The 12,986-nt window shown below is 41.5% G+C and overlaps 1 protein-coding gene across 1 annotated transcript in view; it reads right to left on the bottom strand.

Moving 5' to 3' along the window:
- Positions 1 to 12,986, bottom strand: part of trabd2a (TraB domain containing 2A) — a 77,973-nt gene that overhangs the window by 25,615 nt on the left and 39,372 nt on the right. Inside the window, exons 3-4 of the mRNA XM_036214510.1 lie at positions 7,976 to 8,122; positions 7,441 to 7,615 (exon numbers count right to left, since the gene is read on the bottom strand). Of these exons, the coding sequence (XP_036070403.1) occupies positions 7,441 to 7,615; positions 7,976 to 8,122 (322 nt within the window). The remainder of the gene's footprint in view (positions 1 to 7,440; positions 7,616 to 7,975; positions 8,123 to 12,986) is intronic.

Genomic DNA, 12,986 nt, shown 5'->3' with positions numbered 1-12,986 from the left:
TTTGTCTTTTCTGTTTGCAGAGAAAACATTCGCTGTAGAACCCAAATTCAGTCTTTGCATTTTGTCCTGACGGTGTCTCTATCTTAAGGTCAATTGTACAGGTACAGGTTGAGCTGACTGCAGACAGGTGAGTTTCTGCCAGAAGGACAAAGGGTTTTGACCACTATTGATGTAAGGCATGGATGAACGTGTTCCAGATCCATGATGTGAAATTTAAAAAATCCAATTATCTTCAAAGTCTTTCATTTATGCTCATTGTATAATAACAATTTGGTTTCATTAGTAACATTTGGCTCATTTTAGCTCAGGGGCCACATTCAACTCGTCTGATCTTTGGTTGGCTGGACCAGTAGCGCGATAGCAAAATAACCTGTGGTCAACTTGTTATCTGTAGCTTTGTTTTTTGTTCCGTTTTTTTCCTCAGTTGGAAAAAAGGCTTCAACCAAACTAGTAGTCTAATCACTTTCAAATTGTTTATTGTGTTTATATCTTGATCTCTTCTTGTGACGGTATTTCTTTGCCTTTGCTTCCCCTAGTGGCAGAAATGCGCATTGTGGTCATTTCTTTAAATAACTATAACTCGCTACAGGAATGGGCTAGAAACTTGTCTTTTTTTCTAACATCCTTATATTTTTTTTCTCTTCATGACTTGGCCAGATTGGTCTTCTGGTGGGCCGGATTCGGCCCACGGCCTGTATGTTTGACGTCCCTGGTTTAAGGTTTAGCTCCATGGACCTGTATGGGCGTTGAAGGTTATTGGGTTGGGTGGGCCTGTGGAAGATCATAGAGATTAGCGCCTGGTTCAAGGTGCATCTTTTAGGGTGGGCACAATTGAGGCTCATTGAAAATGGGACATAGGATTGTTGCATGTGTGGTAAATGTATCATAGAGTAAGGCTTATGGAAGTTGCACGCGCTTATGTATGAGTGATGCTATCGTACAGTCCCTTTTTAGTCCACACTCTAGCCCATGGGTGCCCAAAATGGGGCCAAATTATCTTTTAGACCACCAAGTTGTGATTGCGGAAGCCGTGGAGTGTTTAATCAGAACCCCTTACCCGTTTCCCATTGATCCTCTATGGTGCTCCAAAACTCTACGGCTGTAATATACTTTCGGCCCCCGGGTGGCGCTGTTTGCACTTTTTTCCCTGCGGCTATGGGTGAAACAACCCCAAGTGAGTCAGTGCTGAGCTTTTTTTGTGTGTTAGAAATTCCCAAGAGCCTTCACGGTCACTTGTGATGCTTTTCGCTGCCTTTTCAGATAGCCAAGATGGAGCGACAGTGGCAAACGAAGACCAGTTCCACGTCTCTCATTAAGATATCAGTTTGCTGTTTGCATTTGCCCCACGGACCAGGATCTCATTTAGACACCCCTGCTCTATGGGTTCACTGAGCAGTTTTTTTGTAGTTGTAGCAGTTTGTATTTTATGCAGGGTACCTGGATTCCCCTGTACAGATTAGTCATGTTTTTTTGCTGGCCCGTACCCAGTTGTGACTAAACCATTAGTCAGTGTAGCGCCTCAACCAGGTCAGGCGTTACACATCTCAATAGCTTCAAGCATCAAACTGAGGTCCTGTATTTATCAAAGCATTTTTTCTCCAACTGTGTCAAATTCAAAAGTTTATTTATTTGTTGAATGTGAAAATGTTTTACAGTGTTTTTCACTTTACTACAAAGAAATATTGGCACTTTCAAACCAAATGTAGCACATGAAAAGTTTTATGACTCATTTTAGAAACTGAATTTGACAGTATAGAGTTCACAGTTTGAACAGTTTCAAGTCATTTATGGTCACACATACATACAGCCAAAGTTTTCATCTCTGCAGGTTGCTTTTACTTTCCACGCCATTCTTTACAAGCCAATTTTGAATGATGGTTTCTGAAGACGGATTGCCAACAGTGCGATGTCGTAAACTATAACTGCTGATATGACTTCCAAACATATTTTCTCAGATCATGTCACATGAGTGACTTTCCAAAGAAAATCTCACAGTGGGAAAAGTTCATACTTTAAACGACTACTTTTCCATTCGAGTACAGCTCCACACTGTGGAGGTGCTGCGGGTGATTTCCTATCAACTTCATGTCAACTCTCATGGGCCAGGATGGTCATTTATCACAGCCAGCCCACCTCACTAAACAGCTCACTAACTGAAGAGCGTTCCCTTTAGGGAGGCTCTACCAAGCTAAACAGCAGAAGATCCAAAGGCAAGACTTAATTGTCTGTGAAAAGAGTCAAACTTTTCAAAGTGCAGTAACCGTTCGAGCCTGTCGACCACACCAGCAATTACGTTGCCGCAAACATTTAAATTCGTGGTTTGGAGCAAAGTATTAGGAGATTCATGTCGTGCTAAGCTGATTTGGGTTGAGACTAAAACATGGATGCATTTCACTTCAGCCTGGAGAAGGGAAAGACTTTCAAAAGACGGGGGGAGATTGTCCAGCAAAGCGAAACACATTTTTGCTCAGATCCGTAAAGCGGAGCTTAAATTCTGTTGACAAAATGAACATTTTGCACTGAAAATGACAGTGTTTATTGTTGTTTTCACCTGCTGTGTTGCTCATACCACTACTATATGTTTATTAACCCCAAAAAATATTTATTTGAGACTCAGGACATGAAACCAGTCATGTTAGCATTTAGTGAAGACAAACCAAAAGAGGCTCTGCGTTACATCACCTCATTCAACTGTTGTAAATCATGAAAAAAAAAAGATCTACACCTACAATAGAGTTTCTTTTAAACCAAAGACAGAAATAACAGTAAAACATGTATCCAGGCATCCAGGTGTTTTGCATTTGCAAGACAAGTCATGCAGAAAATCCATCAATTTGTGCAAAGAAAAAAAGTGAGGAAGTACAGTTACATACTTGCAAAGATGTGCTCCTCTCACCTAACATCTGCAAAACAAGTACCTCGTTCAGAAAGAACACGGAGCATCTGATAGAGTTTTTCTAACTTGCCATTAAAATTGATTGAAGCCCAACAAGCCTCCTGGAATTGTGTCAGACATACTAGAAGTGGAAAACATCACTCGTTTTATGCCTAAAGCTCCAAAAAGCAGGTGGTGAGAAAAAAGTTTGGGATTTCCAAAGTTAGACTTCACTTTGCAACTGTAGCTGAGATTGCATTTTAAAAATAAAAGTCTTCTTTTTGTTAATGTTAATTTAATAATCTCCACCCCTTTCCTTATCCTATGTAAAGACGAAAGTAATAAACTAAAACTACATTTGAGCCTAAAGGCCCATTCAAACCATGTCTGGGTTGGCTGGACTAGTTTGTTTTCTTGGGTAGTATGATTTGTTTGGACAGGTGTTAGAACTAAATTATGTGCAGAGTAAACAAACAAGCTGTAGTTCCTTTCAAAATATGATTTTTTTTTCAGTTGCAAGTAAACCCTGGTTTGCTTCTCTGCATTGGGCACTGCTACGCAAAGCTGATGGTCCGCTCAGGATTTCATTGTATCAGATAGTCTGAATCATTTGGCTGATTTGAAAAATGATTGGTGGGAACCAAACAATAACGCTGCATTCATACCAGACCCAGCAGGCGCATCAAATTTGCTTGTGACCCCCGTCAAATTGAATGCTTATAGCTTTGCATTTGCAAAACAAGTCATGTCCAGACAAGTCCAGAACAACTTTACCGGTTGCTCCCTGCCGCAGAGCAACCGCCAAAGTTGTTCTAGAATTAATTTATTGCCACATCATAGAAAACATTGATGATGTTGAGTGAGTTTATATGTTTTGGAGAGGTCTACAGAGGCGCAGGAAAGCACATCGCCGTGACTGGGTTCTCCAGATCTTTCAGAGTCTCTCCAGGTGCAGTGTAAGCCCTACTTCTGTCTGTCTGTGGCCCAGTTTGAGCATTAAATAACAATAAAACTAGAAGATCTTTTTATTAGTGTCTCAATGAAAATAAGAAAACATCATAAGCCCATGAAGCTAGAGCAATTGCGCGCACAGCAACGGGACTGCCGGGTAGCTAACCGCCTAGCAAAGCCCAGGGACCTACAGCCTTGGCAGTAGACTTAACTATTTCTGCTGGGCACCTAGGCAGGTATAATCGCTATTAGCTCTGCCGAAGCCTGGGGAACGGGGCTAAGCTTGCTAGCTCGCTAAGCTGTCTACCGGACGGTTGGCTAGCGTAGCCATGGATCCAGCACCATGGACGACCTGGCTGTATCCCGCCTTCGCTCAACAATAACTGGGAGAGTCTCCGGCAACCCTGCGGCCCCAGCGGGTTAAGAAAACAGATGGAACTTCAGTGTGAAAATCCTTGCATCGAGCCACCATATTTAATCTCTTTTTCTACCTTCTGATCTAGTCACTATGTGGCCATAAGTGAGTCCCTGACTTGCTGCATCGCGCCCAACGTGTCAAATCGCATCTTTACATTAACTTAACAATGAAACTTGACGCCCCTGCCGTGGATGCACCATAACCATCATCTGTGTAAAAAAAGACACTCCTAACCAACTTACAAGAGAACCGCAGGCAGCATGGTGGCATAATGTGGTTGGATCTGCCCCTAAAAGTGTAGTGTAAAAAGTGTAAAAGTAAATGAAGGTGTACAATTATGAACATATTAAGTTAGGATAGTTTATTTTAATAGTCAACAAAAAGCAGTCGGTATTGTTGCTTCACTGGAATTGGTAAAGAATTTGGGTCATAATCAAAAACCAAAAACTACCCAGTGTGCATCTTTGTTGCATCTGCGAATCTCCAGTGTTTTTGGTCAACTTTACCTTGATCACTTTTATACAGTTCTTCAAACTTTTAGAAGTTCTAAAGCTTACTGTAGACGACACATTTTCCACACAGCATCTTTCAGGAATCTGCAGGCTAACCCTGCAGGCTAATCAGATTTACTCCTAAAGAGAATGTTGCTTAAAAGGCCACTGCTCCATTGAACAGCGCCACTGTAATTCCACTGAGTTATAGAGTTCAGACCAGATGCATTTCAGGTAGCCAAAGATTATCTCGACTACAGTTTGCAGAAGTACAATTAGGGGGTGATGAACGTGGCTCTTTCCCAGAGTCTGGTTACTGGAGCCCGTCACAGCGACAGGTTTGTAAATGCAGAGTAAAACAAGATTGAGCCTCTAATCTGCCGAGACATCCTTTTGTGCTCATTCAAAGGGACATGAGATGGTCACTGATAAGCTTCACAGCTGATGGTGACTGGGAAATCAGCTTGCTGACAAAATGAGCTCCATTGTGCCTGTGTGTGTATGTGTGCGTGGGTTGGCGGTGGGTGTGTGTCCTTTGACCCTTCCTGGGATAATTAAGGACACATTTTATCCAGGTTGCTCTTAAGAACGGCTTCAGGCTGGGGCTGGGATGTGTGCATGTGTGTGTGTGAGTACCATGTGGCGGTGTGTGCACACATGTGTACCCTAATGTGCCCCAACCCATTTCATGTTCATGCCTAACCTAACCTGCCCTCCGTATGTCTAGAAGTACTGCTGCTGGGCTGATTGGCCATATCACTTTCACTCACCAGCTCTCTCCTTAACGCACACACCCAGACGCCCACACAGGCGCGGCCACACACAAATACACACAGAAGCACACACCTTTAGAAACCAAGCCCTTGTAAAGGCGCCTCCTTAGGGACACACCGTGAAATGTACTCCTTGTTAGGGTTGGTGTGTGTATGGGTGTGTGGGGGTTTGCATGCGTGTGTGTGTCTGCTTTTCTTCAGCTGTTTCCTGCCAGCTCAGAGACCAGCAGACTGTGAAGGTCTCCAACTTTCTTTCTTCCAGAAGTTCACTGTTTTTTCTGCTTGGAAACCAAACAAAATGGTTTGGGACACTCGTTTTGGTGATATCATTTTCTGTAAAGTCGACCAAATCTCCCTTAACAGAGGGGATTTGAAACTCTGTTCCAGTTGGGTGGTTAAGTGGCTACATTTAAACATAGGCAAAATTTAAAACACTACATAACCGGACATGAAATATTTTATGAAGCCATCAACTGAAATCATGAGTAATTCCAGCTAGTGAGTGTGTGAATGAATGAGTAAAAAATCACAACAAGCTAATTTGTACTAATTACTGTAGCAAGACCCCCCCCCCATCTTTTTTTTAGGTTTGCCCAACATATGTTAATGTTCCGCTCCAATCATGCTGTTTTAAGGAAAAATCAAACTCTCAGACATAGCTTCTGCAGAGCGATAAGTTCATTAGAAAGTTGCCTCTAAATTGTGGGCGGGACTGTTGGTATGGAAGTAAGCCTTTGCTTATTTCCCATGATCTCTTTGCCCTTACTCTCTCTCCTGCTAGCTTACAGCCCCCTCACAAGCCCAAGCTAACATTAGTGGTGCAACAAAAACGGTCAGCAATATTGGAGCTATCCAACCATAGAGTTTGAAACCAGATGCCAGCCCAGACAAGAAAAAGGAAGATGGATCTATTTTTTGAGAAGTGGAGCAGAGCAAGGAGACTTTGGCCAGCCCATTGGAATTTCTACGACAAAACTGAGAGCTTTTTCAAACAGCATTATTTTCCCCATCCTGATTCACAACAATTTTAATAAAAAATACTCAGAAACACAGTTTAAAGGAGGAGGAGGTGATTTCTGAAGCATATTGAAATTGATTAGAAAAAATTAAGGGAGTCACGTGACCAACAACAGGGCGCCACAAGAGAACCCACAGCATCACGAAGATTATCAAAAATTGAGTGTGTCGTTGGAAATTATTGGATCTACAGCTCTTCTGTAAAACCACAATTACCCGAAATCACTCCCATGTAGCTTGCCGCTCCGTGGCCTGAATTAGCCTTCTCTTTTGATAGATGATGATGAGCGCTAGTGCTGTGTCAGGAATTTGAATGTATCTGTTGTCAATCAAGGTTTTGTTCACATCCATGTTTTTAAATGATTTAATGTGTGAGTTGGTTTGTATTTATTTGCATAACTATGATTAAATGGACACAGTGTACCTGGGAAATTGTGATATCCCAGGTGTGCCTCATCCTCTTTGTACATAACAAATACCAAAACATTGATTGTGCTTTGTCCTTTATTTATTTATTTAGCAGATAACTTTGCTATAGCTAAAATGGAAAAAAGTCAGTGACAGACACGATTGTCAGTATCTGTGCTGTTTTTAGTTTAGTTTTCTCTTGTTTTGTGTCCAGTTGTGTTGCCAGTTTTTGCTTAGACTCACTTTTAGTAAGTGCACCAAAAGCGCTTCCTTCAGACTCAAAGACTTGGACCTGAAGTTCTGCTAAAACACTTTGGAAGTTTTACAGTCAAAAGAACATAATGCTGTGAGAAAATAACCAAATCCTCTCTATGATTTAGGGTGGTTTCTTACTGTTGCCACAGCTAAGCACATATGTTCTACTGGGGATACTGTGATTATAAATCTGGTTTCTTTCCCTTTTTTTTGGTTGAATTATGGGTTTCATATTGAAAACAGAACACCTACCAGCTCCAAAGGCGAAGAAGAAGCTCTTGTCCGGGTGTTCCTCAAGCAGTGCTTTGACTCTCTTCCCCATCCTCTCGTTCCTCTTGTAGATGAGCTCCTGCCTGAAGTAGCTGTCTATTTCCTGGGCAGTCACCTGCTCACTCGGCGGCAGTGTCACATTATTGAAGTTAGGCACCTGTGAGTCAAACGATAATGATTCCGATCCCTTTCTGGTCAAAAGTTTATGAAAAACTTTTCACTAAATTCTTTTAATTAAAAATGGGCAAATATCACAAGAAGCAGTTTGAAGGACTGATGGGAGAAGATGGAGGGGGGAGGTGTTGCTAAGTTACAAGGTAAGGGGTGGAGGAAAGGGTCAAGGGTGAAGTCAGAGGGACAAACATGAGGTCAAAGGGTCACAATGAGTCTTAGCTTACTCAGCAGAATGATTTATAGATTTATGACCACACTTATCTGGTATATATTGAAAAGAGCAAACTTCACCAAGACAAGAGAAAATCCAACAACACAAGACAAATCTGTTGAAAGAACTGACCTGTGATGTCTCGTGATTAAAGATGATTGAGTTCAGATCTCCGCAGTTGTAGTGTCGGATCAGGTCCTCGGTGGTGTATGGGACCTGTAGGCTTCCAGCTCTCAAAGACTCCTGCTGTAATAACGTCTGGTTTAGGGCAAAGATGACCTAAAACAACACAAAAAAATGAAAATGTGAATGTTTAGAGATATTTCAAGGCTGTAAAATCCCTCAATAGACACTTTTCTCAAACCAATATGAACATTTTCACGCTTTCCTCTCTTGTTCAAACTCTCAAAGTTCAACCCTTTGTAGAAATATTTGTCTAGTATTATAGAATAAAACCTACTCAGGATTGAAAATTTAAGTAAATGTGGAAACCTGGACTCATTCTGTACAGGAGACACTGCATGTAGAATATTGACTGACAATGGTCTAAAGCAAATCAGGACACAGAAAACAATTTTTAGAAAAGTGCCCCAAAAAAAAAAAATCAACAAAACATTGAGACCGTGTCATAGCAAAGGACCACTGTATACAAAATTAGAACCACATTTAAACAGCCACACTGTCGTGAATCGGCCTTCTGTCTTCCCCTCTAACCATCAGCGGTATCCATCACCTAGAGACTAGCACTTCCTGGGGCTCCATGCTACACTTCCCATCAGCCCTGCTGTCAGTCCCTGAAGCCCCACAGTTGTTTTCCATCTGCAATCACTCCCAGCAGTATTTAGTCTTGTGTTTGCCACTCTGCCGGCATCACCGACCATTCTCATCCTAACCCGATCTTCTGTTTCATCTGATCCTGCTTCGTCTTTGACTCTGATTGTTTGCCGCCTGCCCTGACCCTCGCCTGGACCCTAACAACTCTTGTTGTTCTTTGATGTCCTCATACTCGTGTTTGACCTCTGTCTGCCTGACCCTGATTTAGCTTTGTGGAGTTTTAGCTGTGCTTCACTCCTGTTCTCTTGTCTATGCCAATAAAACCTGCTGCACTTGGATCTGCCCGTCTGTGACACATGCAAACTGCTGTTCTCATGACCACATAAGTGAACTCTTATCATGGAGGTTACGTCTATTTGAGAATGAGAAATGGTTCAAACGTTAACAACTGTAAGACATTTGATATGCTGTAACCAGAGTTCAGTGCATGCAGAGCACAGTCATGATACAGTAAAAGGTGACCAGAGAACTGTCAAGTTGAAACTGCTGCACAAATGTTGAACCAAAACTGATGGTCACCTTGCAAGATAGTTATCTGTCAAGCTGTTATCTAATGGAATGCCAAAGTTTGACGTAAATTTGGCTACAACATAAATACACTTTTTCCGAAACAACCTTTTAGCAACTTTACACATCACACTGTTTTGAATCCAAAAACTGACATTGAGTAACGCTGGTTTTAATTTCAGGCGGTGTTCAGACTGCCAGCCTAAATCAGTTTTTAGAAAATTGGTTCCCAAAAATTGAAAGCTCATTCTCATTGGAATGCAGTTGTTGCTGATATGTCTTTTTTTAAGCAGAAGAAGTTATCTCTGTGTCTGTTATGCTACAGTTGACGTCAGACCCTGAGCAACTGCATTGCTAATCACAGTGCTGGCAGAATACAGAAAATGATGAAGGAAAAACCAAAAACCTATGGAAAAATTAAAGACGAAAGGAATCAAGAGTTTATGTTACCATAGCAGTTAGTTTGGTGCTGTCACAGCGCGGTAGTTCCACTCAATTTGTTCAAAAAGTGGAAAAGCATGTCCTGAGAGTCCCACTTTTAGAAATAAATATCATCCATCTCTACTCTATACCAAAGGTCAATAAAGGTTAACATAAACCATGATTCATTGTAAATGTGTGAGTTCAAATACTAGACTTATGCTTAAAAACTTTTTAGGGCTTGAAAGATTCTTTTGTGGGTGATTCCTTCTCATTAATTCAGCTTCCTCAGGAAAATAAGAACACTGGCAGTAATGCTGCAAAGTGACCCTGATTTTCCTTTGCAACAACTCCTAATTTGTTTTTGACCACCAAAGCCCTGTAAGTGCTACATGGAGTAGTTGTCCCACAACATCATTAGTTCAAACTGAGGCTGTGTCCCAATTCCCTCACTACTCCCTCTAACTACTAAAAAAACTATATAGGGCGGGACTATCTTACACCATGGATTTTTAAAGTAAGTCGGACACCATGCTCACTATTTCTATATCTAGTGAGCTTCGATGCACACTGAGACTTATGGGAAATTTCTGGGCACTTGATTTTGGAATTGTAGATTTGGACAGCACCACAAAATGTAGTTAGCAGTGAAGGATTTCGGACGTAGCATAAGAAATCTTTGTTTCTATTTTTGCTATTGTTTTGATTTCTGACTGCCGCTAAGAGCCAACACTCAGTCTCATGTTAACATCGACACAAAGAACCTTCTCAGTACTGTTCATACTGTAAATTGGACTAACGATTTAAAAGTCAGATTACACCCTCAGAAAAAGATACTCAAAGTTGGCCAAACTAGCTCAGTTTGGGCTCAGATGCCAACAGGAGGGCCCAGAAACTTGGAGGTTTTGAGTTTAATTAAGTCATACTACCCAGCGAACACTTCAATGTGGGCCTCATAATATGGTTTACCTTTGGGCTGAATTGGTGGTCAACAAAATATTGGTCAATAATAAATATTTGACATAACAGCTGTATTGATTGATAGAAACCTGGCATTTTGGGTCTTTTAGACTGTTTTTTTTAGCCGTCAAAAAAAAGTATCACTTTTATTTATTCCAGTATTGTTTGCAGTGATGTGTTTTCAGTCTCTCACCACACATTCCTCACTGTGGTTGACCTTCAGCCAACTGTAACTGACCTAACTTGGTAGAAGCCAGCTTGTTATTGGACGTCTTGGACATTAAAAAGCCAAAGACAGTAGAGACACAACAGGAAGAGAAACTTGTCGATTTTCTTGGTCGATGTTATACATTTTTACTTACATAATCTGTCGTTTTCAACTGATATTGCAGTACTCAACCATTTTTTTGATACATTTCTCTATCTTGTGCATCCCAACTTTAAAGACATTGAAATTTTCCTGTTCAAAGGCTTTTGTTGCAGAAGTTTAAGTCTTTTGCAAGTGTGAAATCTGCCAGTATTTGTTGGGGCTTGTCCAACACTCACATACATCTTTATTCTTTAAGGTATATGACCTCCATGAAAAAGCAAATGTCTGATTTACTCTTAAAAAGGAGCAACTATTCAAAGTGGTAGCAGAACCGCACAAATTTGCATTTTCCTACTTAATGCATACACTATTCAACAGTCGGCCAAGTTTAAGCCACCCGTCAGCCTATCCTCTAGCATGTCCGGATGAGAAACTCCCATGTGTAAAAAGAACTTGGCCTGTAGAACCAATTCCAACCTGCATCTCCATGACAACCATGTCTGTATGTGTGTGATGCCCGATCGCAAACTTCTTTTATTTATTTACTCCACTGATGACATCTTTGCCTCTCAGCTGTCCCGTCCGCGGGAGCCTCGGTAAAGCAGAAGAGAGGAGGACAGCGCGGAACAAATGCCCCCCTCGCCCCGGGACAAAGAGCCCCTCCGTCACTCTCTCCTCCACTCTCCTCCAGCTTTCATCGGCTGTGCATCAAAGTGGCGCTCTGCATATGAAAAGGGTTCCCCCTTTATACCACGCAAATTAGCCTATCGCCTCCCCGACTCACTTCACAAAAAACACTCTCACATCTGTGCCATGTCAGAGAGGGAAGGCCCTCGTCGGCAGGGCTTCCCCATTTTTCTCAGCTCTTTCTCCTTCTTTCTTGCTTCGCTATGCCCTTCAGCTGCTTAAATTATCGTGAGGGGGGGGAGAAGGCGGAGGAGGAGGTGAAGATCACTCATATATATAAATACGGATAAAAAGAACTAATAAAAAAGAAGAAAAAAAGATGAAAATGGTGAGAAAAAGATGGAGAATGAAAGCAGATTTGAGGAACCGAAGATAAAACACAAACAAATGATGTGATCCTCCCGTCTATTAGTGAACTTTGGGTCAGCGGGTGCATTTTCCCACTCGGCTCCTTTCATCAGGTCCCCATCAGGTCCCCCTGTTCTTCTTCTTCTCCACTGCTGTCCCCGAACCCGCCCCCCCAACAGCCCCTCTTGCGCACACACAGAGACACTCAGACACACCCCTAGCTGATATCAAAGCAACCAGAGCCAATGAAAGTCAATAATTGTCCTTTGTCATGGAAATGCACCCTCTTGTTGAAATGGAGTGGGGTGGGAGTGCACATCTAGAGCAAACATCACCACTGTCAGATTCCCACATGTGGAGATCTGGAGTGTTCAGGGGGGCTGGCGGTGCGCAGCTCTCACTCCGAAGACTGTTGGCTTAGTGTGGACGTACAAGAACAGTGAGGGGGAATATTTTAAAGGTGTACAAACGGCTACGAAACTCATTCCTGTGGCTGCAAACCAAAAAGTCAGCAAATATGTGCAAGTTTAGAACTTTTTCAACCTCAGCAGGAGACACCATTCAAGCTTTAAAATGTTCAACAACTATTGGGGTTTTTAAGCTAATTCAATATGTTACATTTTTCTACGAGTCCCTGGGTAAAATCTCACATGTCCAAGGAGTAGGTGGAACAAAGGCAAAGTATAATTACTTTCATTAAGAAGACTTTTTCATTAAGAATTTTTTCTTCTAAAATTCCCAATTTTTCAGTAATTTTCAAGTAGGTTTTTAGGATCTTCCTATGTTTTTGTTTTACATTTTGTTACATATAGTTGTAAATAAAAGAAAACTACTATAATTTGTCATGTGTTGTCATATTTTGATGTAGTTTTTAGGACAAAAACTTTTTATTGGGTATATTATATCAGCTAAAAAATATATATATGTTGCGAAAGTGTTGTAGGGTTAATGTACCTTAGGAATGCTATTAAAATACATCTGTTCTACTTTTACTTATAGCAGGGGTCTCAAGCTCAAATCAGCCGGGGGCCGCTGGAGACAGAATCTAGGTGAGGGTGGGCCGCATCAGGATTTTCA

The sequence above is a fragment of the Oryzias melastigma genome, linkage group LG12 (genome assembly GCF_002922805.2).
Source record: "Oryzias melastigma strain HK-1 linkage group LG12, ASM292280v2, whole genome shotgun sequence".
In the NCBI taxonomy this organism is placed as follows: Eukaryota; Metazoa; Chordata; class Actinopteri; order Beloniformes; family Adrianichthyidae; genus Oryzias; species Oryzias melastigma.
Note: the sequence above shows the minus strand (reverse complement) of the source record. Positions and strands in the feature narration are given on the sequence as shown.